General features: G+C 34.4%; 2 protein-coding genes across 5 annotated transcripts; one reads left to right on the forward strand and one right to left on the reverse strand.

Moving 5' to 3' along the window:
* Window positions 1-349: 349 nt before the first annotated feature.
* LOC120623529 (circadian clock-controlled protein daywake-like) lies at window positions 350-24,561 on the forward strand. 3 transcript variants are annotated; one of them, XM_039889581.1, is made up of 5 exons: window positions 350-649; window positions 9,540-9,631; window positions 16,919-17,067; window positions 19,079-19,212; window positions 21,756-24,561. In XM_039889581.1, the coding sequence occupies exons 1-5, from the start codon at window positions 595-597 to the stop codon at window positions 22,052-22,054; spliced, it is 729 nt and encodes a 242-aa protein (XP_039745515.1). In that variant the 5' UTR covers window positions 350-594; the 3' UTR covers window positions 22,055-24,561. The 3 variants fall into 3 exon arrangements, with proteins under 3 accessions (XP_039745515.1, XP_039745517.1, XP_039745516.1); XM_039889583.1 differs by lacking the exon at window positions 350-649 and adding an exon at window positions 9,137-9,420; XM_039889582.1 differs by lacking the exons at window positions 350-649; window positions 9,540-9,631 and adding an exon at window positions 13,657-13,902.
* Window positions 10,087-12,472, reverse strand: LOC120623527 (predicted GPI-anchored protein 58). Of its 2 annotated transcripts, XM_039889579.1 has the most exons (3): window positions 12,355-12,472; window positions 10,635-11,456; window positions 10,087-10,561 (listed from the first exon to the last, which is right to left on the reverse strand). In XM_039889579.1, exons 1-3 carry the CDS (start codon window positions 12,403-12,405, stop codon window positions 10,259-10,261), a joined length of 1,176 nt encoding a protein of 391 aa, XP_039745513.1. In that variant the 5' UTR covers window positions 12,406-12,472; the 3' UTR covers window positions 10,087-10,258. The 2 variants fall into 2 exon arrangements, with proteins under 2 accessions (XP_039745513.1, XP_039745512.1); XM_039889578.1 differs by having other exon boundaries at window positions 10,087-11,456.
* Window positions 24,562-25,246: the final 685 nt, after the last annotated feature.

Consider the following 25,246-nt stretch of genomic DNA (forward strand, 5'->3'; position numbering starts at 1 on the left):
GGTTGCTATTCGTTGCTAGTGATTAAAGCTGAAACCGACGTTCATTGAAACCTCCAAGGCGGGTCCTATTCATGTACTGACTCCAGTAAACTTTGTCTACACAATCGATTATTTTTTACTGCTGCTTCTGCCAACTTAACTGTAAGCATCCCAGCTTTAAAAACAAAAATAAACGCGGACGAAGTCACGGGTTAATATATTTAACGTACGTACATAATACTAGTGTTAGGCATAAAGAGTTTTAGACTTTGGTTGTTACGTTTACTTTGTTGAATTTATCGCTGTCGAAGCATGAAGCAATAACCGACACGTGAATACTACAGTCACGTGTTTGCGTCAGAATGCATTCAGGATAGCAGTTCCCGGCTTCCACCTGCAACGAGCGGAAAACGCCCTCCATCTCTTTCCAACAAAGATGTAGAGACAAGGAAAGCGGTAAAACATTGAGCAAATGCTCAATTCCAGAGTACCGAGACATTCACATGTGCAGTTGGTGGTGGAATGAGAAGGCACAGTGCCGGTCCACACCGCGACTCGGCTGGGCGAAACCTCGGCGGTTTTCACGCGTTTGCGAAATAAGTTGTGCAAGTCGATATGCTGACCAACGCATTGATCCTGTTAGCGCTGCAGTTTATTGCAGCGGAAATACGTAAGTCCCAAATCTGAATTTGGTATTTTTTTGTTTCCAAATAGTTGGAAGATTATTATTATTAGTTTTACATGCATTTCACATAGAATTTATAGCAACAAAATCTGTTTATAATTGTTATAAATGCAATGGTTAAATACGATTATCGTTTTTCACTGTGTTCAGGAGCCTTGTTAGGGGTATGAAAGACGATATCAACATTGTTTTTTGAACTATTCAAAAAAGAACGTTAAGTTTTGTTATTAACATCAATAAAAACAAATTTAGATTTAGATCAGCACCTAGATAAATTAAAAACACAAAATAATAAACACACATTTTAAAGCCATTTAATAATATATAAGTCAGAAGATTTAAAGTGCCAGTTGGTTAATCTGGATTAAGACTCAGTAATAAAAAAGAATACCTACTCAGTACTCTCGTTAAGACATTCATAGAAATATTATTGATAATTTAAAGATGGACAAACTTTTGTTGTTTTTGTAAATGTTATATTAATAGTTTTAATTAGGCCTTACTTAATCTTGATTATTTTTGTAACATTTGTTATAAAGATCAAATTATAATTTGTTTTATTTAAATTTCTATCTAATTTTGAAATATGATTGTAATCATCCGAATTGAGTATTGGTTTGTGTTGGTCAGGAAACTTGACTCAATTACAATCCTCACATAATAATTATTGAACTTAGTTTCCAGACACTACTTAGCCATTTCTTACTTCTTTTCTTAGCCACTTTCGGAATCTATTAGAAATATCTATTGTGCTTTGCAGACTCTTAAAGGCAAGGGTTTCATAAACCTCAGACTAATAATTTCCCACAGGCCTTCTTTCTCATAGTACTGAGGGCTTAAGAAACGCTTTTCTAATGCGACCTAGCGGACTTTAACTATTATTATCACACATGTTAATGATAATAACCAGTAAAGATGGCTAAACCTGCTTTCAGAGGCACGAGGGTGGACATCGCCAAATTCTGAATTGCTTAGTAGCAACAAACATTTTATCATTTGGTCTAATCTGGGAATCATATACCTTTTTTACTTACGATGCAATTTTTACATTCTACTTATATTTCTACTTATGTATGAATCCTGGACCGACTTATAGATTATGACTTAGAAATTAAATCTTAAGATACAGAGAACAAAGGCATTGATGAATTTAATTTACGAAAGTTTTTTCCTCAAGGTTTGAATTTTCAGAAGATTTAAATAGGTTGCTTTTTATCCCGTGAAAACTAAAAATAAATTTAATGATCCTTCCTCAGGCGATTGTTTATAAAGATGTGCAATATGATCGCTTTATTTTTGACCCAAGCTTAGCATAGGTTCAAAGGAAGCTTTCATAATTGGCCTTATATCGTAATTTGCATTGCCTATATTTTGGGAATAATATTTGCGTACTAAACAGTGAAAACTATCCGTTGTCTGATGCTATGACAAAAGTACAGCTAAGTGTTTATGTGTGTCTGCATTATAAGTGGGAGTTATTTGGGTCTCCGTTGGGGAAAATTTGGTAAATAATAATTTCTTAATTTTATCTACCGTCAATGCGTGAGGTCGCGTAGAAACCGATCAGGTTCTATGGGTTTAATAAAGCAGCCATACACTTTACAGGTTAGCTTTTTACTATCTTAAAATGCATCATTACTTATCACCGGGTGAGATTGCAGTCAAGTAGAATTTAAAAAAAAGACGAGTATTTTATAAGAACACCCAGACACATTATCTGTTACTCGCAAGAAATTATGATGTGCCTCAAGTTAAATTTTTTTTTTAAAGATAAACTGGCTAGACTTTTTTATTAACACTGGAATTTAAACTTATATTATTATGGATAATAAAAGAAGCTACTATAATTCAAGTTAAAGTAAGTCAAGGTCGGAATTTCTCAGTAATACTGTCTACAAAACTAAAGGTAATCAATTATCGCTTCGATTGTAGAAAGCGTAGTCAGTTTGTTGCGGCATGGCTCAAATAATTGTAAAATTTGCGGTTTGATACAATTTTTTTTTAAATAAATAAATATAAATAAACATACTACGACAATACACATATCTGCAACTAGCCCCAAAGTAAGCGTACCTTGTGTTTTGGGTACTAAGATGAATATTTTTATGAATACTTATATACAGATAAGCATTCAGACATTGAAAAACATTAATCTTCATCACCCGATAACGTTCCAGTTGTGTGAATCGAACCCACAGTCTTGGGCCCAGAAAGCAGGGTTACTGCCCACTGCGCCAATCGGCCTTCAAACGTATAGTCAAATACTTAAGTTAACTATTACCATGGCTTTGTCTGTGAATCAGAAATTTAATTATTATTGAATAACTTTATGCTATTCTTGTCTGATGAAAATATAATGGTGTAGTATCTAGATAAAAGCGGTGATATGCGATACGAAGCGGTGATATCCCAGTGGGTAGGACTTCGACTTCACTTTTCGAGTGAATTCGAATCCAGCCGCTAACTTATCTAAGTTATGTGCGTTTTAACCAATTAAAATATCACTTCACAAACACAATCACGGTTAAGGAAAACATCGTGAAGAAACCTGTGTGGAGTCCACCAATCTGCACTAAGCCAGCGTGGTGGACTATGCAGATAATTCATAATATAATAAAATTATTTTAAATTCAGTATGGTGTTTTAGAATTATGTTGTTAAAATTAGTAAAAAAATAATTATCACTGCTTGTAAACTTAGATCTAAACCGCATCTAACCTGATTCCTATGGAATTATGTTATGAAGACATTATGTGTGTGATTGTATATTTAACAGAATGTTCCCGATTCCGGACAAAATGAGACCTGATTATACCTAATAATTAATTTAAACCGGTTTAACATGGACTTTAACATGGATTACTTGGTATTCTTGCCCGTCCATTTAACAGAACTTATGTCGATTTCCGACTAAATGAAACCTGATTATACCTACTACCTATCAATTTAAACAGCTTAAACATGGATATGTTACTAGGTATTCCTGCCCGTCCAAATAACAGAACGTATCTCGATTCCGGACTAAATGAGACCTGATTATACCTAATACTTATCAATTTAAACAGCTTTAATATGGATATGTTACTGGATTTCTTGCCCGTCCATTTAACAGAACGTATCTCGATTCCGGACTAAATGAGACCTGATTATACCTACTACCTATCAATTTAAATAGTTTTAACATGGATATGTTACTAGGTATTCTTGCCCGTCCATTTAACAGAACGTATCTCGATTCCGGACTAAATGAAACCTGATTATACCTACTACCTATCAATTTAAATAGTTTTAACATGGATATGTTACTAGGTATTCTTGCCCGTCCATTTAACAGAACGTATCTCGATTCCGGACTAAATGAAACCTGATTATACCTACTAATTATCAATTTAAATAGTTTTAACATGGATATCCATCCATTAGCAAAAGATGCCATACATTTTGTTCAAATAAATAAGTCTAAGATAATTATGAATTTGAATTGTGTATTCGTTTTGAATTCTTTTGAAATCACCACAGAATTAAGAACATAAAGAAACCGTGAACACCACTTATATTGAAGCATCAAAAACCACTCCACTTTAGTAGTGTTTTTCAGGCGGTTAGTCACTTCATTCCATTTAGCGGTTGACAGTAATTACTTTATCTCAAATGTTCGAAAACTTTTACTATAAAATGGGGAAAATGGGCAAATTTTGTGATTAAGCAACATTCCGTGGGTGTGAAGTGAGACGTGCGCGCGGCGTTTTCACTGTTTTTGGACACAATACACTGCATGCAATAATTGCTTTAAGAGGGTTCTGTATGTTCTTATTTCTGTGTAAATCACTTCTGATTTTCAATTTTAATAGTACCTATTATTTATGGATTATAGTACCTCGACAAGTAATTCATATTAAGTATGTAGTAATTATATTTGTGTTTTTGATTTTTGATGACTGCACGTCGTAAAAATGTTGTTTTGTAAATATAGACCACATCATTAACACTTGCGTAATTTTAACAAGCACTCGTGATGTAGGTTATTCAACTCCCTTGACATCTTTAATTAAACCAGATGGCATGTTATGAACTCCCTGCACCTTCTGAACCAACATTCTATATTGTATAGGAGTATGTGCTACATTACTATTAAATGTTTTATATAATACTAGCGGACCCCAGCGCCATTTTTCGGGCTGATTTGTGAATCTAAACCATCCAGGCTAACATCCAAACCCATACCAAAAAATTCATTCCAATCGGTCCAACCGTTTAGGAAGAGTTCAGTGACATATACACACACAAGAAATATATATATGTAAGACTAGCTGACCCCAGCGCCATCTGTCGGGCTGATTCGTGAATCTAAACCATCCAGTGTGCCACCTAAACGCATACCGAAAAATTCATTAAAATAGGGCCAGCCGTCTAGGACTCCTTCAGTGACATGCACACGCATATAAGAAATATATATATATAAAGATAAGAAATTTAGAAAATCCAAGAGTGCACGACTCATTAATAAAATAGCTATCCAATTATTTGTCAATAAATAACGAAAAAAAAACACATGAGTCGTGCAAAATAAAAAGAAAAAAAAAATTTTTAAAACAGCTGTACTAGGAAAGTGATGCACAGGCGCCCCTGGTGGAATAAAATGTACATAATATCTATAGATATAGATATATCACCATCCATGTTAATTTTACAGGGATATATATAGATATACAGTCTTGCAGTTTTCGTTTTTTATTAATTGCAATTAAACTACACTGAATTAATTAATCATTCGCATTCAGTGACCTACAATCGTCGATTAGAATTTTTGAAAAAAAATTTAACTCAAATAATGGATTTTTTCACAAGTGTTTTCGGGTTTCACACATGACGGACAGGAAAATTTTTTGACCTATTTTGGTGTTTTTTTCCAATTCTATTGCAGTAAATCAATTTTTTAAAAGTATGGAATTAATCTCCATTAAATTATCTCGACAATAGTATGCAAAATATCTTGATTCCGTGAACTAACAAGGCTATAATAATAAAAATAGCCGCCGAAATGAAGCGAAAAAAATTTTTCGATCGTAAAGCACTCTCTGATGCTTCGCATCATGAGTCGTGCAATTTATGGGGTGCAAGGTTATAATACTACAGATAGGCATATATCATTGCATGCTGTAAAAAAAAAGTTGTTAACAGAAATAGAAATAACATATTAAATCAAATTTAAATTTCATTAAATTAAAATTCATAAACAAGAGCGATCTTGTCCTTCCCCAGTCCCCATTTCATAAGATGTGTATATCACTTAAGATTTAGGACCGGAAGCCTAAGCGAGTTCCTTATGGAATTGACTTATGCCCATTTTCACGAAACCTAGGAATATAGAAAAAAAAACGTTTTACCAACTCTTAGGTGATAACTATTAGAGAACGGTTGATGTATGCTTAGGAATCTCCTTAGATTAGGCGTTACTTGTTTAGACATTGTTTTGTTCGTCGTTACTGAAAGCGGGCATAAAAACTTGGTAGATATTCACTTTATTCAAAATTCCAAGTAATAAACATAATGTTAGCTTATGATCAGCACAATTATTATTTAAAATTGTAGTTGTGTTATATTATGAAAATTAAGCTTAATTTGCTATACTCCGCGAAAAATGGAGAATGTATGGTGAATCAATCTTTATACTCCACATCAAACAGATCTTCGATAATTCACACACGTTTCGCTCCGAAACCGGAGCCTGCTCAGGAGATTACACAATGAAAAATGGTTAACAATTATTTATTGTAAAGATTGAAGAATTTATAAATTAAACCACACAGATTCTTCTACTTTTCGCTGAGTATAGCAAATTAAGCTTAATTTTCATAATATATCATGGAATTCCGCAAAGTAATGCCTGCTTCTATTCAATATGTAGTTGTGTTGTTAATTTGCGATCTAAAGGTTTCAAGTTATAAATTCGTGCAATTATTTCGCATCAATAATTATACTGCGAGATGAACCTTGTAATGGACATCATATTTGTTACTTTGTCAAAAATAGAATATTTATTACTAACTGTTGCGCGACTTCGTCGGCGTTTGATTTAGTTTTTTGATGTGGCATAAAATTTAGTTGTAGATCTAAAAACAATTAAAGTATTTAGTATCGCTAAGCCTTAAATGAGGGGTTTGCTGTTGTCCGCTGAGGAGTTCTGTTCTATCTCCAACCACAGTTTGGGCAAAATTAAAAATATATAATAACCTCTATAGTACAAAAATAATTATTTAATTTAAATCGGTTATAATTTGTCGGAGTTATGGTGCAAAATCGTCAAACACTCATCCCCTCTCCCAAAGGAACCGAGGTAAATGTCGGGATAAAAAGTATCCTATATTACTTCTAACACTTCCAAGAATATGTGTACAAAGTTTTATAAGGATCGGTTAAGTGGTTTATGCGTGAAAGCGTAACAAACAAACTTACTTTCACATTTATAATATTAGTAGGGATTATCAAATTATAATCGAGTCGTCAGTTCAGTTCCCCAAATTATGTAGTAACATTAGTTGCATGCACATGACCAACCTTGATACTTTGAGCTTTTACTCATGAAAGTTCAACCTTGTATCATCATTAGCAAATCTTATTTCTGCCTTCTTCAAAATCCTAATTAAATAGTCAAATACCAAGTAACACCCTAAAACCCATTACCCACTACACGGGTCTCCCCAAAATGAGCAGGTTTTAAGGGTGTAGTCCACCACGCTGGCTAAGTTCGGATTGCTGGACTCCACTCGCCTTTCAGAACATTATGGATACTCTTGCAGGTTTCCTCACGATGTTTTCTTTACCGTCGAAGCAAGTGTTATTTTCAATTTAAATTCACTCATAACTATATAGATGTGTTTGAAATAATTTCGCATAAGTAATATTGAGTACAAACTACCGGGGATTATACTATTGCATTAGTAATATCAGTCGATCAGTAGAGAAAATCAATATGGTCTTAAAGTTTTATTTCTAAAGGCAGTGAGTTAAAATATATATATATATTTTATTTTAATTAGAAGGTTCTAAAAAATGATAATAACATGCCAGTAAATTTATACCAATTTACGGTCATGTGATTATCATTTTTAAAGACGGTTCGGATCAACCTGGAGTATGACTTTTTTAATTCTCAAATAAAAGGTAGGCCTTTTTCCAGCTGTGGGTCACTAGTATATTGAGGTTGATGAGTTTATAATAGTTCAGTGTATTACAATATTGATATCTTATGCGTTTAAAGTTATAGGAAACAATTTAAAGTTAATTTAGTACTTCAGAATAGCGCACGACATTTGTTAAGAGCAAGTTATATAACAGATGCGTTGGACTAGAATCTAGATGATACCATGATGGTATATTGTGTCATTCGTCGACACCAATGATGATTATTTCAATCACAAAATACCTATAAATAAAGTCTACCACTTCGATGCACAGTCACTCCGTATTTCGTACTTTATGTTGTTGATTCATATAACGATTGCTTTTATCAACCGCCAACCCACACTGGAGCAGCGTGGCGGGTTACGCTCTGGAACTCTCTCCTCTGAGAGAGAGGTCTATGGCCAGTTGCAGTGGGATATGAAAAGGCCGAAGCTGGAAGGCCATTTTATTAATATACTCGTACCTAATATATATTAGTTATATATCTTATACTTACGAGTATATCTAAAACCTTCATGAATATAAGTTTGGCGCATTTTTGTTTCTATTACTACAAGTTAGCCCTTGACTGCTCATCTGATGTAGCAGGCCAACCCAGGAGTATAGCAGTTATATTGAAACTATATCGGTTTCAACGCGGCATTGTACCGTAGCGCTAAATCACATTTTTGTCGGTTGAGTGGTAACTAGCCACGGCCGAAGCCTCCCACCAGACAAAAAATTGAGTGGTGTCCACTTCATATATGCCTACAAGCACTACTCATACAATTTTTTCTCAAGTCGTCTTACAAAAAAAATGTATGGGTAGTGCTAACTTAAGGAGTATGAGGATTATTATCTTCAATTTATAGGGTTTTAGGAACCAAGCCTTGGTTTTAATATATTTCTATAACTCTTCCATCAGTATAATCCATCTTTAACTGCACCGTGACTTATCAGATTGCCTAACCAGTGTTATCAGGTATACATAAATAAGCCTATGGAATTCGTAAAGGACTCAGAAATCAAAACTTTATATACGCTACGCTTTGTGAAGATACAAGTTAACCTAAATGTATACAAACTTGGGGTTTTGCGTTAATATCTTACAAGAGACTGTAGGTAGCTGGTACATTCGTCTCAAATAGTTTTTTTTCTACAAACGACGTTGCGATCATGGGCTACCTATTAGATAAAAAAGTCTCAGATATAAAATATCATCTTACTTAAAGAAATTCAATACTTTGCTGATACAAGGCCATGAATATCGGATGTTATTCTATTCTCGTTTTATCGCGTAGGTACAAGCAAAGAGGATGCAAATACTGGGCACGAGTAGGTACTTCCGTGCTTACCAATGCAAACATTTCATAGTTATGTCACGTAGGAGATTTAATTGTGAAATTACTATTAAATACTGCAACAAAAATAACTTACATCGCTTGCATTTATGTATTGTTTGTAATTTTATCTAAATACTAAATAATAATTTAAATTTTCCTTGTTCTTAATAATATACTTAATACATTTTAATTGATCTTGTTGGTGAGGCTGCATGGTATTGTACCTTTGCCTTTAATTAAAAATAAACGGTAGGTATAATATAGATATGGTCGATGGCAATTAGTTAAAGTGACATGTAAATATTGCATGTTTAATAATTAAAAGCTTATTTAACGTTAAGCTCATAATTTTGTTTCGTCTATTTCAGCTCCTTACATAAAAGTTTGTCAACGAAACGATCCAAATGTAGACAAATGCATCATCAACTCAGTGGAGGAGCTTCGGCCGAAAATGAAAAATGTATGTACTTTGCTTTTATTAATATAGATAATAAATTTCGTCAATGGAAAACTTTTTATAATTTAATTTATCTGATGCAAACTATTTTTCCAAGACTCACCCATTGCTTTACTTCTTACGATAGTAGTGTGATGTAATAGCCTTTCTAGAATTCGGCAATGAAAAAATTAGTAGTCTATATATAAAATATATATCTATCTTTAATAATATCTATAAAAGATATATCTATCCAAATATAAATATTGATCATGTACCGCTACTAGCCACAAACCACCTCTGCTGTGATGTAAACAAACAGACTCACTTTCCCATCTATATGAATTTTAGTATGATTTATTGATTATGTACGTATAAACGCTCTCTTATAAATTGAAAGAAATTCCAGTGCGTAGCTGTTGTCCACAGGTAAATATTGACAGTTTCACTTTTGTCCAGCAATGAATAATAAAACACAATTTACACAAAAAGCATATGAATTTAATAATTAGTTACGAACGACATTAATAACTTACAATATAAGAATATAGTATTTATTTTGATAAATAAATAATTTAGTTGTTTTTCGCATCTGCTACCGCGGTCGCTGCTGCCGCTGCGGCTGCTGTTGAACTGTTATTGTGGGTTTTCCTACGTCTTGGCCCGTTTGTGCTGGTTTCGGTTGTTAGGACGTCGGGTTTTCGGTCGGCGGTTGTTGAGACGCCGGGTTGTCAGGCGGCGATTGTTGAGGCGCCGAGGTTTCGGCCTCTGGTGTTTTAGGTGCGGTTTGTGCAGGTGCTTGTTGGTTAGGTGCGGATTGTTCGGGTGCCTGTTTAGGTGTGAGTTCTGCTGGCTCACCCGTTTCTGCTGACTTTGGTTTCTCAACGGCCTCTGGGCTGGGTTGCTGGGCCGGTGCGGTTGAAGGTTCTGCTGTTGTTGGTTGGGCTGGAGCTTCTGGAAGAGGTTGTTTGGGATTTGAAGGACTCTGTTGTGAAGCTGGTTCTTCTGATTTTTGCTTTGGATGTACCTGATGCGATGGTTTCTGAGGTGGCGGCGGTGGTGGGGTCATAGGTTTTTCATCCTGTGGTGGTGTTATAGGCTTCTCAACTGGTGGTTTTGGCATGAGCATCTCAGGCAGTGGTGGCGGTGTTGGCATCTGAGGTGGTGGTGGTGGCATAAGCATCTCAGGCAACGTTGGTAGTATAGGTATTTCAGGCTGCGGTGATTTAATAGGCTTCTGAGGTTTTTGAGACGGTGTTTCTTGTGGAGTTGTCATAGCAGTAGGGTTCTTGTTACTAGTAGCAGTAGCATATGAACTCGAAGTTGACTGGGTATCATCTTCCACGTAGATATTTTGCTTATCTGGTTTAGTGTTAGATCCGTTGTCGTCTAAAGCGGCGATAACAGCACTATTAGACGTGGAAGTAGATGCCGCAGCAGCAGAGGCTGTCCCTCCATCTCCTTGAGCTGCAGCTTTACTGGCGCTGGATGCTGTAGATTTGTCTTGCACAACTATTAATGTGCCATCGTCTTTGCTTGGTTTGGTACTATTATTGTCTGGTTTGCTTGGCTTATTGGACTTGGCTATGTCTATTATAATATTCGTTCTAGTACCAGGTGTCAAGTTTTGAGAAGGAGCGATTGGGCTATAGCTGCCACACTTTTGGCAGGTTGATCCTTGGCACTGGTAACATTGGCCGTTATTGCCCGACTGGGCGTATGGATATGGCACGAACTTCACTGGATCCACTTGAGAAGGATACTTGATCGTAACGTTTGTTCGTTTGGGCAATCTCACTTGTATCACAGTACTTCGTGCATTGCATACACGGGCTTGTGCTAATTCGTTCTGAAAGAAAATAACGTAATGAGCTAAACTATTTGTTTACGAAAATCTAATAGGTAAATTTTCTTACTTGTCTCACAATGTAAACAATCTATTTGTTGTTTTAAGTCTAAAGTTTATTTTCGAATTGTTGAGAAAATAATAAAAACAAACCTACATAAAGAAAATCTCATTTTATTCTATCTTTTTTTATTTATTTTATTGCACTTATTTTTTATATTTTTAAAACAGATTAGTTACATTGTTACATGGTAGTGCATTAGGTACAAAGGTAATAAATAGATTAGTTACATCAGAGGCCAAATTAGAAATCATGGAGTGTAGATTAAATATATTTTTGTTGTTCGTTTGTTTCTTTTAATGGTGTTTCGTTGTTTAATTTAATTTCTTTTAATAGTTTTAATGGCGTCTGATGTAGGTTTATCTTAGTATTGCTTGCTTATTGCAATCTTTGATGAGGTTTATATGTGTATTTGGAGACTTAAATATTCTAATTTAAAAAAATCAACGCTACCGGCCCACTACAGGGCACGGGTCTCCTCAAAAATAAGAAGGGCTTAGGCCGTAGTCCCTCATTCCTCACGATGTTTTCCTTCACCGTTGTAGCAGGTGATATTTTAATGAAAAGTTAGAGGTGCATGCTGGGAGTCGAAATTGGTCCATTGAAAGTAAAGGCGAAGTCCTAACCATTGAGCTATAAACGCTCCAATATAAAAAAATGCATATTGGAATAATACCTATTCGAAAGCGAGGAAAAAAAATATCATAATAATTGAAATCTAAACACACTCATAAAACTGCGCATGTTCGCATAATTCGCACGGGGATATTTGCCTTAAAGGTGCTGGTTAAAAAGATCTAATACTGATAATTTAAAAATAAAAACATGTAAAAACCATACCTGCCAAACAATTCCAAGTGCTAGCAGAATAACAACGTTATGCAGCCCCATTTTTGTTAGAGAATCCCAAAGACATTTTTTCTTATGCCTTATATACTAAGATACATAGGAATGATAAGACAACATAGTCCTTTGTCCATTAGAAATGATTCACGCTCTCACATTTTATCAAAACGGTAAAGAGCACGTATTTTGTATATTGAAAACAGCTATTTAACATATTTCTTGTCAGGTGTAGGTAAATGAGGTAATTGAGTTAATGTTTAAAATATATTTATTTTTCATAGGAAACACATTGAAATACTATTTTTTATTTTTACTCCACCATTCATTTGTATTGTAGAAAAATTTTGAGATTCAGTTAAAGCCTTGTAAGTTAAAAACTAGTGGTTAAGACTTTCCCCTACCTTTGGGGGATCGAGTTCGATCTCCATTATAAACCTCTAACTTTTCAGTGTTATGTGCGTTTTAAGAAATTAGATGTCACTTGCTTAAATGGTGAAGGATAATATCGTTAAGGAGACCTGCATGCCTGAGAGTTTTCCATAATGTTTTTAAAGGGGTGTGATGTCAACCAATCGGCACATAGTCAGCTTGTTGGACTACGACCTACGTCCTTTTCATGCTGAGACCCTTGCTCTGTATTGGCCCAGTAATGGGTCGATAATGATTGTTACGTACAGTTAGGTAAACATAGGTTTTTGATCGGTGATCATTGATGACAATAGCAAATCAATGTACTATTCATTGAGCAATCAGTTGATGCAAAAGAAAAATAATCAAACGTGTCTCTAATTGAATATGTTGGCTAAATTTTATTTTTTTTAATTCACCAGAAAAACTTCTGAACATTACAATTACTTTTTGCTAAGCTAAGTTTTTAATTAGCGATAACCTTTTTTCAAGAAATGGACAGATTGTGAATTTGAATGTAGTTTAAACAAGAAAAAGATCGCCTCCTAACTATACATTCAGCTTTGTTTAAGAAAGAATTGGAATCGTTTACGCTTGGGCGTTAAAATCAAACGTGTCTCTAATTTAATATGTTGGCTAAATTTTAGTTTTTTTAATTCACCAGAAAAACTTCTGAACATTACAATTACTTTTTGCTAAGCTAAGTTTTTAATTAGCGGTAACCTTTTTTCAAAAAATGGACAGATTGTGAATTTGAATGTAGTTTAAACAAGAAAAAGATCGCCTCCTAACTATACATTCAGCTTTGTTTAAGTAAGAATTGGAATCGTTTACGCTTGGGCGTTAAAATCAGCCGACAGTTGTTTTCAAATCTCAGTTGATTTCAGCACCCACTGAATTGTATACTTGTAATTTTCCTTACTTCGCGTGATTTGAAGTTATATATTCATATAACAGTCAATACTTCGGTCTGCTGATGCAATTTTTGGCGTAATTTGGCGTAATCGGATATCCTGCTGAGCGCAATAACACGAACTGCTACTAATTCATTGATAACTGACCTTGAAACTATGTTAAATAGCATATAGTGTTTACTTAAGTGCACTATCAATGAATACAATCAAATTCGCTACAGTAAGTTGTACTTTACATGTTTAATTAAATTTGTTGTCATTTATTGCACAAACGATAACAAACAAATTGCTCGTAGGTTTAAGACTACAAAGTATCTTCTTTGGTTGATGGAATACACATATATATACTAGACTGGAACATATATATATATATATAATATATATATATATATATATATATATTATGTTGTTATTTTTGTTTAACATTATTTGAATTTTTAAAAGATAGCTTTACACTTAAAAACAGAAAAGGTTCATTATTATAATAAACGTTAGAATAAACGTTATATATTATATATATATATATATATATAATAGTTATATTCTAACGTTATTATAATAAACGTTAGAATAAACGTTATATATTATATATATATATATAATAGTTATATTCTAACGTTTATTATAATAATGAACCTTTTCTGTTTTTAAGTGTAAAGCTATCTTTTAAAAATTCAAATAATGTTAAACAAAAATAACAACATTGTAAAAATGTCTGTGTCTAACACCAGACAGAAAGGGTGTACAGCTGAGATTGCACGTTGATGATATTTTATAAATCATACTTTACACTTATATATAATAAAAGATTATTTGGACGGACTGGGTACATGGGTAATAAAAAAATAACTGTGACCCTTCTCGTGTGATACGTTGTGCTATGCCTCTTATCAGCCTTATGCAGCCTCGTGTATAATCCTATCCTATCCATATTAGTATTGAAAATGCAATAGTGTGTTTGTTTGTGCCGTCCTACACGCCGGAACAAAGCAACCAATGAACTTAATTTATGGCATAAGAGTTAATTGAAAAAACGGAGAGTAGCATAAGCTACTTTTCGTTTCGGACGGATCTGTAAAAAAACCGTAATAAAACCGGTCGAAGAACGCGGGCATCAGCTAGTCTTCTTATTTTTGTTTTAAATATACTTTACACTAAATAATAACATAAAGATTGTTTAGACCGATTGATTGGGTAGACTAGTAATATTAAAATAACTGTAATCCTTCTCGTGTAAACGGTTTGCTATGCCTCTCTTATCATATACAGTTCCGTGTGACAAGGTTGCTTGGAAGCATCCGGCTCCGCTTTCAGTTCTTACAAGATAGAAAAATGAATGTTAAAATGTAAAATGTAAATTGTTGATGTTGGAAAAGAGCAACTGCTGAGTTTCTTGCCGGCTTCTTCTCGGTAGAATCTGCCTTCCGAACCGGTGGTAGAATCACTACCAACAGACAGACTTGACGTTTCAAAAGTGCTTATATTAGGCCTACTTGAAATAAATGAATTTTGAATTTTTTGAATTTTGTGATATGACCTTTGGAGCACACCAATATCATAATGTACTAATTGCAGATAAGTAATGCTTAATAGTAAATACTAGAAGATCATATACGTTTAAGGATCACTCGTGCGTACTACAAAGGTCACGTTAGTAGTACTTTCGATTACGTTCGCATTAAGTCAAAACGTAAAAAATGCTTTTGAAGCCAATTGGAAAGTATGTCATTGTCACTCAATTTCATAACTAACAAGTATGTCAAGACAAACAAACATAAACATACTACAGATTTGTATTCTGCATCTGCTGAATTATTAATTAGGTGCGAGCTAATATTATTGTTTAGAGCTAATGTAATGGAACGGACTCGTAAACATAAAATGGTATTATATTTAACATTATTTTTGATAAAAAAAAAGAAAAGATTTTTTTTAATCCAAAATAATGTTAAATGATTAATTAAAGACTAATATTTATTTGCCACAAAATCCTTTAGATCCTTTTAAGGGTTGCATTTAATTAATCGACCTGTCATATTCGGCCTTCGTAGATTATTTTTAACTTTATTATCGGTTATTACGAAACGCGTGATTGCGAATAGGTTAATTATTTTGTAAGGAATAATTGGTTAATCCGGCCCTCCCTGACCCGCTTTCTGAATTTTGAGTAAGACATAAGATCAGTACCTGAAACCAGAGGCTAATGTGCGTGAGTGAGTGCGTACCATGAGTACCAGCGTACTCACGGAACGTAAAATCAGCAGCAAACATTTGGTTCCACCAAATGCCTCAAACCATTGCAACAATAAAAGATTTTTTCAAATTATTTTATAAAGAACAGAGTTCTGAGGTTACAAACCTCTTTCCTCCTTTTTGTAACTTTCTTAAAATCTTTTAATTGGCTGGCAGCACCAAAAATTTTATAGAGGTTATTTGTAAAAACAAACTTTTATTCGACTTCGATTCGATTTAAACAAATTTTCCGTATCCACCCCATCGCGCGTCGGCGTCCCGATATTAGTTGCGGATATTACGAGTATTTCTAATATATGAGGAGATTTGTGGGTTTATGGTCTTAAATTCTCTCTCTTATGAGACAGTAGGCCTGGTCTCCGAGTTGCACTTGAATAGGCCTTTTAATAATTAAAAAATATGTTTATTCAGTAATATCAGATTCATTAATTTATAATCATTCACATGAAAGTTTGCAATTAAATTATATTTTAAAGAACTCCACGAACTGTTTCTATAGGATCTATGCAAAGTCAGTTGTTTTCGAGCAACCAAAACCACGTTCAGTGATTATTTAGTTCAAACAATTTTTTGGTGATAGCTTAGTGTTTAGGACTTGGGCCTACCTTTCGTGGGGACCGAATTCGAAACGTGGCACGTACCTCAAACTTTTCGGAGCTATGTACGTTCTAAGCAATTGAATATCACTTGTTTAAACAGTGAAGGAAAACCATCGTGAGCAGACCGACATGCCTGATAATTCTCCGTAATATTTTCGCAGGCGTGTGAATTCTTCTAATCTAAATGTGGAGCGTGGTGGCTCCCTTCTCTTTTTTTAATCTCTTTTAAAGAGCTGAGTCACTAAAGTAACTATGTAGCTCTTGTGGGTCTACAATTACTACCTTACAAACCCTTCTCATTCTGAGAGAAGTCCCGTGCCTCGTAGTGGATTGCAATAGGTTAATAATGAAGATGATGACAGGTTTCTTTTATTATAATTTCAGGGTATCCCCGAGCTAGATGTGCCGAGCATTGAACCACTGAGCCTCGGCCAGATTGCCCTAGCGCGCGGTCCACAAGGCGCGAAGCTCACTGCAGTCGTGAATGATGTTAAAGTGCTGGGACCCAGTAACTTTATCATTCAAGAATTAAAGTAAGTATCTAATCCAGATTCTTAAGGTATAGTAATAGTTCTACTATTACGTGTTTTGACGGCAGATCAGAATATAGTTTTCACCACCCCTGTTCTTCCCGCGGGTGCCGTACGAGGCAACTTAGGTTATATAACGTAAGCGGGCAGCAGCGTTCTCTATGCTACTACTTTCATCATCCACTGCGATCCCCATTCCGTCCCATTGGCAGAGGCCCACAGAACTAAGAACATACAGAATCCGCATTCATCCATTATTGCATGCAGTTCATTGTCTCCAAAAACAAAGTAGACGCCCCGAGCACTCCTCACTTTAAACTCGCAGAATTTTGCTAGCTCACAAACTTTTCCCTCTTTACCATTTTTTTGGTAACCGTTTAGAACATTAGAGGTAAAATAATTACTGTCAACTGCTAAATGTATGAAGAGTCTCTTCATACATTCACCGCCTGTTCGAGAAACACTATTAAAGTGGAGTGGTGTTTGATGCTTCAATATTAGTCGTGTACACGTTTTCTGTATATTCTTAATTCAGTGGAGAGGCCTCATGATCAGCCAGTTATCAGTGACTGACTGATCTATTAATTAGTATGTATAAATAAATAAATAAAATAAATAAATATACTACGACAATACACACATCGCCATCTAGCCCCAAAGAAAGCATATCTTGTGTTATGGGTACTGAGATAGCTGATGAATATAATGCACATGAATACTTATAATATACAGATAAACACCCAGACACTTAAAAACATTCATGTTTATCAAACAAACATTTTCCAGTTTTGGGAATAGAACCCACGACCTTGGACTCAGAAAGCAGGGTTGCTGCCCACTGCGCCACTCGGCCGTCAAGTATGCCGCCTATCAATATGAAAATATCTATAATCTATATATATATAAATATAAAAACGTGCTATCCAACACAAAAATCACTGTTAAAGTTAGAGGAAGCGATGAGCGAAATTTTTAATATGCGTTCTAACTCCTGCTGACTAAACTCCTTTACACGGGCCAATCCAGCGTCTGTGGTGCTAATCTCAGAAAGCGTGTGCCTTGCTAACTTTCTTATCTACAGGGAAGAGTAGAAAACGATAGCACTACTTAGTTCAATTTGTCATCTAAATATTGATTAGGATTAGATTAATTAATTATTTCTGGCGTTATTACCAGTCTTAGCAACTACTGCTGCATCGTGAAAATATCGATCTACTTTTAAAAGTCGCCATTTAAAGACGCCATTTTATTTTTGAGTTCTGCAAATAAGGTCTCCATCTTGACCTCTACATTTTAAAAACGATTTTACAAAATTCATCCTGAAGGGAACATAATTGGGCTTGGAAGGTTTTATAGAAAATAAATTTTATTTTTAACTTTCTCATAAATCACTAAACTTATTTTGAGGAAGTTAAGTTTATTTATATGTAGCTTCCTTTCTATATTAAGATTTCTGTGGTTACCACGGATAGAAATGTTAGGTATTTGGACTTTTATGGAGAATTAGTCACGGGCAAATCACTGTTGTAAGAAGTTAAATTAGAAAAAGAAGATACTCTTTATTGCACGTAAAACATACATGAAACGAAACAGTAAGGAGTATTCAGTAAACAATCAAGACATGCAAAGGCGGCCTTATTGCTGCAAGCAAACTCAACCAGGCAACCTTTGCAGAGACGGGATAGTGATGTAATATATACATAAATACCAAAATGTATAGATACATATACACAGATAATTTAAATAAATATACGTAATATATAAATATAAAATATACATAATGTATGAAAATATATAACATACATAATATATCAAAGTAGATTTTAATACATAATTTACAAACAATAATAAAGGAACAACTTCAAATCCCATCACTCAAAGAGAGGTAGTAGTCCTTCAGACGACTTTTAAATGTAATTACTTCCACGGATTTCAGCAGGCAGATTTCCAACTTTTATGATAATATGTATAACTCTTATGTAAAATATATCATATATTACGTTTAAAATTACAGGTCAGACCTGGACAAGAACCGGTTTGACTTCAAGTTGCTGCTGCCACGGCTTGACTTCGCTGGGAAGTACAAGATGGACATACAAGTGTTGCTGTTGCGGCTCCAGGGGCGTGGAAACATCACGGGATCCTTCAGTTAGTATTATTACAAGCTGTTTTTTTTTATTCCACTAAAGGTTAGCTCTTGGTGGTGGCGGGCTAACCTGCATCGGTTTCTATACGACATCGCAGCGGAACACTAAATTGCTCAGCGGCACGTCTTTGTCGGTAGGGTGGTAACTAGCCACGGACAAAGCCTCCCACCAGACCAGATCAGAGTAGTAGTTATAATAACCTTGTGTTTTTTGGGGCTATTGTCATACGAATTTAATTGGAAAGGTTTAATACTTAAAACTAGCAGATTTTTCTCATAAGACATACGCTGCTATTTGAGAGATTAGATTTTTAGAACTTTTAGAATTCTGGTCATATTGAAAAATTATCAAAAGTGTTTTAAGCGTGACATTTAACAATACAAGTAACGTTGTATGGGTCTATCTAATATCGATTTCATAGGTGTTGAGATATCTATTCCAAAGATAATCTGGGCAGCTCGAAAAAAGGGGCAGGAATCCGCAAAACTGGCATACAGAATTACACATTAGATAAAGTGCCACTAACATGTGGACTAAAGGATTTGTTATCATTTTCTCTACGGGCACTAGAAAAAGATTACTAGACTAGATTTTTTTTGACCTTCTACAGGTCCAGATTAGATTGACATCTACGGTCGCCCCTCAGCCCCACTATCTTATACAATATTTAACTTTTTAATTGTCAGTGAATAATGTAACTTAGATTGTATTTTCTGTACATTTCTTTATACTTAGCCCATTTATGAGTTATAAGTCATAGGACATGGGTCTCCTGTCTCATTCGAGAGAGGTAGCGTGCTGCTCCAATGTCAGTTGTCCGGCTTAACTATCCTGATCGTTAGTAGTAGCATCCAAGACTAACGGCTTTAGATATGTATTCTTCGAGACAAGTCAAAAGAACAAAGTCATTAAAATGTAGTCTTATTTCGCAATAAACTTGCAAAAGGAAGTTTACGAAGAAAAGTTATGTTGTATTTTATTTCTTAGTGATGTTTCTGTATGCCCGTTGAGCACACTGAAAGGTTACTGGTAGATAATACTTAGCTCTAGATTCGCCTTTTGTACAGCGGTGTTTGCTTTTTTAAAAAATCCCCTGCTACAATAGTGTACATTATTGTACAAGTCAAGCCTTCTAGTTTATTTTTTTTTATTTTTTATTGAAAGGTCTTAACCTTTCAATTGAAAAAAAAAAATATTGTAATTTAAAAATTTAATTTGTCTTTTTGTGGTGGCAGCCATCTTGGATTTAAAATTTGTTATGGTACATATAGTATCGTAGTAGTGAAGCCTTTCATTTGATACCCATATTGAGGAAGCTGTGAATAAATACATAAACCACCATTTTGTACTGGCGTCTTCTTGTACCAATTTTCATGAAACATGACCAAGAACACTCCTGACTAACTCGACTTGCAAACAAAAAAAAACGAAATCAAAATCGTTTTATCCGATTTTGAGCTACGATGCCACAGACAGTCACTTACACACGCACACGCACACGCACACGTAGACGCACACGCATGTAATATTTCAGTAGTCTGTTATCATCATCGCCTGCCTATCAACGTACCATGGTTGAGCACTAGGCCAAAGACGCTGATAGGAAAAGGACACTATTTTATTTAGCAATATTAGTAGAACTAGATAACATAATTGAACTATTTATATCACTCATTCTGTTGGAAAATTCTGAGTAAATTTCCATCGAGAAGGTTACAACAGTTTAGGATATTGGATAATACTTATAGGTAGATGTAGTACGCGAGGGCCTTTTAACCTACTTGCGTCGAGTCGTAACTGGTAACAGCAAAAACTCACGTTAGACTTGCTGCGTAACGTTAACCGATTAACACACATTTTGTCATCGGGTGCTGTAAACTATTGTTGTTATATATTCGTTGGTTGTATGGCACGAAAACTATATCAAGCTGGGGTTCAGGGATTGCAGTTACAACACAGATGTTCAAATCTTGTGCCATTATAACCACCTATAATATGTGAATACGTAACATGTTATTTGTCGAAACTGCGCGACATTCTTGCAAACGCGGAATCTAGGTCCATATTAATTAACTTACGTCGAGCTAAGAACGCATTCTTTGGTTTGGTCTTAGGCATATATTGGTCGATATTTCTGAAACTGTCCTCAGTTCGACGTCGGTTTGTTATTACGGTCCTTTAATGTCTTACAATGCCCAAGCATTCCAATACATTTAGGGACCAATTGCACAGTGTAAACCACATGAGTATCCTATTAAGTAATCGTAGGAGTAGTTTGCTCCGGGTCTTTGGGCCATTACCACCATGTACCACCTTGTTTTCGCTATGAAATTTTTCTTAGACTCCGCCTTCTTTCTCTAGGCTTCCCTATTTCATCATAATAAAACCAATCACCGACCGGTTAACAGTTTCGTCTCAGAATTCTAAGCGTACGCAAAGTCGCGAGTGGTGTATTAATTGCTTAAATAAAAAACGCACATAACTCCGAAAAGTAAGAGGCTTTCCTATTTGCTAAGATAATTATAGATACATTTCTTATTACAGAGGACTACGCATGCAATGTTACAATGCGCGGCCACAAAGAGAAGAGAGGAGATGAAGAGTATCTTACCTTTGAGCCGATGAAGGTTAAACTCCGCGTAGGAGAATCCTCCATATATCTCACTAACCTCTTCGACGGCGATCCAGTACTGGGACCAGCGACAAACAGGGTCATCAATGAGAACTCCCAAGTTTTCCTTCAGGAGATCAGTCCAGTCTTGGAAAGAAGTCTCGCGGATCTCTTTACGGAGATGGCAAATAAAATAACGTCGAAGTTTACATATAAAGAGCTGTTCCCTTGATAAATAGAGCGCGCTCGAAACCTAGGCCCACACTAGAAACCTTTTAATATATTTTTTATAAGATATTATATTTCAGATTAAAAGTTAGGTATGTGATTCGACGTAAATAAGACGGATTTTTTGTAAATCTTAAATATAAATACTATTGAATAGGCTGTATGGTCACTGATCTTTGCCTGTCCTTAAGGAAACAAATAAAAAAACCGCAACTTCGTTCACTTATAACTGAAACCAGAAGATAGCAAACAAAACGAGCATTTTAAAGTTGAAGTTACATGTTTGAACAATATAGTTTTATTGCAAAAGAAAATTATAATCACAAATAAGCGTCGTCCATAAAGTCATGATTTCAAACATAGAGCTATAGAATATATGTGTTATATAAATCTCTACCTCTTTTTAATGGAGTATTTAAAGATATTTTGTTATTATTGTGATTAAGCTAACTACTGTGGGGCTAGGTTAATAGTGTTATATATTAGTGTTAGGGGTGTAGTGATACGTGATGTGATATTTAAAAGTAATGAGCTCGATTAGGTTTCGCTGTTTATTTCACAGATCTTGTGTGCCTTGTACTTTGGTAGAGTTTAGTTTTAAATCTGTCAAATAAGGCCGCTTTACAAAACGCAGTCTAAAACGACATTTATTTAGGAATAAAATTGTACTAAATCGTAAGAGAAAATATGTTATGTAATAAGGTTCTTTTCACATCATCGAGGAATTAGAAACAAACAATTCCTTAGATATACCATACCCATAGTCATTCGTCAAAATTAAATTGAAGTATATGAGTAAACAAAACTGCGATAATTCGCCGGAATATTCGTTAGCCTAGCTCCCCTTACATCGAGATTTTAGTCATCCGCGTGCTCGTTCGCGTAATTCAGAACTAAACAAAGTCTGAGGTTTAGAAACTCTTACGGCATACTCCGAAGAAGTTTTTTGTTTATACAACGTGTTACCGAATTACAAAATAAATTTGAAGATTGTATAAGTATATTTCATAAAGAACCCTGTAAAAATATTAAATCAATAGAAGCATATTTATTTTTCTATGCTCGCGAATTTAAACCATTTTTTTATTAAGTGTTTTTTTTTATGACAACCCTATTGAAGATAAAAGACCTATGAGCGCATAATACCTACGCTACTACATAATACCTGTTAAAGTGACAGCAGTCACATGATTTTAATTTAACATGTGTTGTTAGGGCTGTATTTGATTCAGTAAAAACTATAGCAGCGGTTTAGTAAAAAAACTATTAGGTTTACAGTTTCACAGATAAGTCTCAGAGACAGAAAATAATGTAACTCTACAGCCTGTGAAGAATCATTTTGTTTGCACGTTGTTTATTCATTAATACCTTATAATTAATATGTGCGGTTCTCACATATGCATTTTCGGCAGATAAAAGCAGATAAAAGAGTGACCGAAATTTTATATTTCAAGTACATACATGAAAATAGGTATTACTTTAATTTAACACTGCTATTTCTGTGTGGTGATTTTTCTCAGTAAAACACATGTACATATACTATGTTTAACATGTACTATTTTTGTATACCACTTGAATAATTAGGTCACGTCCAGAATAACATATTTCTGTCAATATTGATTTTTGTGTCATCTGTTACTTTTTACGACACACAAACATAAAATATATTAGTCTGGACGTGAACTTTTGCTTTTGATTATGAAAATGCGCTATAAGATACCTATTAAAATTGTGTTTATATTTTTTTGACTTCTTAACTAATTATAGAACAGTTTTTATTACCATTGATATACAAAACAATATGTTACTCACGTAAGAAGTTCTACCAACTTCTTCTTTGGCGTTTATCACGAATTTTTTTTTTCAAACATTAACTGAGTCCCCGCACACAATTGCAATTTTTAAACAGAACAACCTTGAAGTGCCAGTCTACTCAAACATAGCAAATCTATGCTTATACGTTTCGACTCTGGTGAAAATAATACATCTCAGAGTTATTTATATAGAGAATAGGTGTATTTCCTGAAACCTTTGAAGTAACACGTTGCGGGAATATAAATCGTAGGTAAATGATATAAAGTCTTAATTTGTATAAAAAATTGTGATTTGATAACATCATTCGCACACTAATGATTTGAGTGGAAAAATCTACTAAAAAGTTATTTTAAGTAAGGTTTTCGGTAAGTATCTAAGCTAATGAATGAGAAAAATGTAAGATAGTGGTATTATATTTCTATGAGTGAGTATATATATCTGGCTTTTTATGTCAATGGTTCCTTAATATAATATTATAATATAAGACTCAAAAAGGTTAGAAGAGAGGGCCTATATAGCCCATTATATAAAAAAAAAATATATTATGGATACTCCATTATATCCATTTGGTATTTTATGATATTTGCTCTCTTGGATGTTTTTGTTTGCGTGATTTGTCTGAATTGGCTTAAAACTTCTGTTATTATTAAGCTGTAGATTTAAGTTATGTTTATAATAAACTTTTTAAAATATTTTTTTACGCTTCCTTCCTAACCTTTAATCATTTTTGTCACACAAATAACATATTTTGAGATGGTAGGTAATTTCTACAAGACGTTATTCATATAAAAATTGCAAAGATATAAAACATAACAAAACTTTATTGACCTAAATCTTATAAACAATTTTATTATAAGCATTTCATTTTTGAAGTAGAAGCTACTAAGTTTGCTTTTGATTTAATAATGTGTGCTTTTAACGATAATGGCTTATTTATTTTGGGGAGAGGCAGTGGCTTGCACTTCATTCATGCACAAAATTACTGCATACCATAAAATTTAAAATATACTACGACAATACAACACACATCGCCATCTAGCCCCAAAGTAAGAGTAGCTTGTGTTATGGGTACTAAGATAGCTGATGAATATTTTTATGAATATAATACACATAAATACTTATAATATAAACATATAAACACCCAGACACTTAAAAACAATCATGTTCATCACACAAACATTTTCCAGTTGTGGGAATCGAACCCACGGCCTAGGACTCAGAAAGCAGGGTCACTGCCCACTGTGCCAGTCGGCCGACAAAAATATAATTGCAATGCAATTTTCCTGCTGTATGCATACCCTGGTAAGAAATTCCGTGCATGCCACTGGGCGAACTTAGAAGAGGGACGAAGAAATTATTTTAACTGGGAAGAGGGTTATTT

This window comes from Pararge aegeria, chromosome 4 (genome assembly GCF_905163445.1).
Source record: "Pararge aegeria chromosome 4, ilParAegt1.1, whole genome shotgun sequence".
Classification (NCBI taxonomy): domain Eukaryota; kingdom Metazoa; phylum Arthropoda; class Insecta; order Lepidoptera; family Nymphalidae; genus Pararge; species Pararge aegeria.

Excerpts from the sequence above, each read along its gene's own strand:
- LOC120623529 (XM_039889581.1), top strand. The coding sequence starts at position 595 with ATGCTGACCAACGCATTGATCCTGTTAGCGCTGCAGTTTATTGCAGCG. Across the intron at positions 17,068-19,078 it reads TTTATCATTCAAGAATTAAA|GTCAGACCTGGACAAGAACC; the intron begins GTAAGTATCTAA and ends TTAAAATTACAG. Across the intron at positions 19,213-21,755 it reads AAACATCACGGGATCCTTCA|AGGACTACGCATGCAATGTT; the intron begins GTTAGTATTATT and ends TTCTTATTACAG.
- LOC120623527 (XM_039889578.1), bottom strand. The coding sequence starts at position 12,405 with ATGGGGCTGCATAACGTTGTTATTCTGCTAGCACTTGGAATTGTTTGG. Across the intron at positions 11,457-12,354 it reads CACTTGGAATTGTTTGGCAG|AACGAATTAGCACAAGCCCG; the intron begins GTATGGTTTTTA and ends ATTTTCTTTCAG.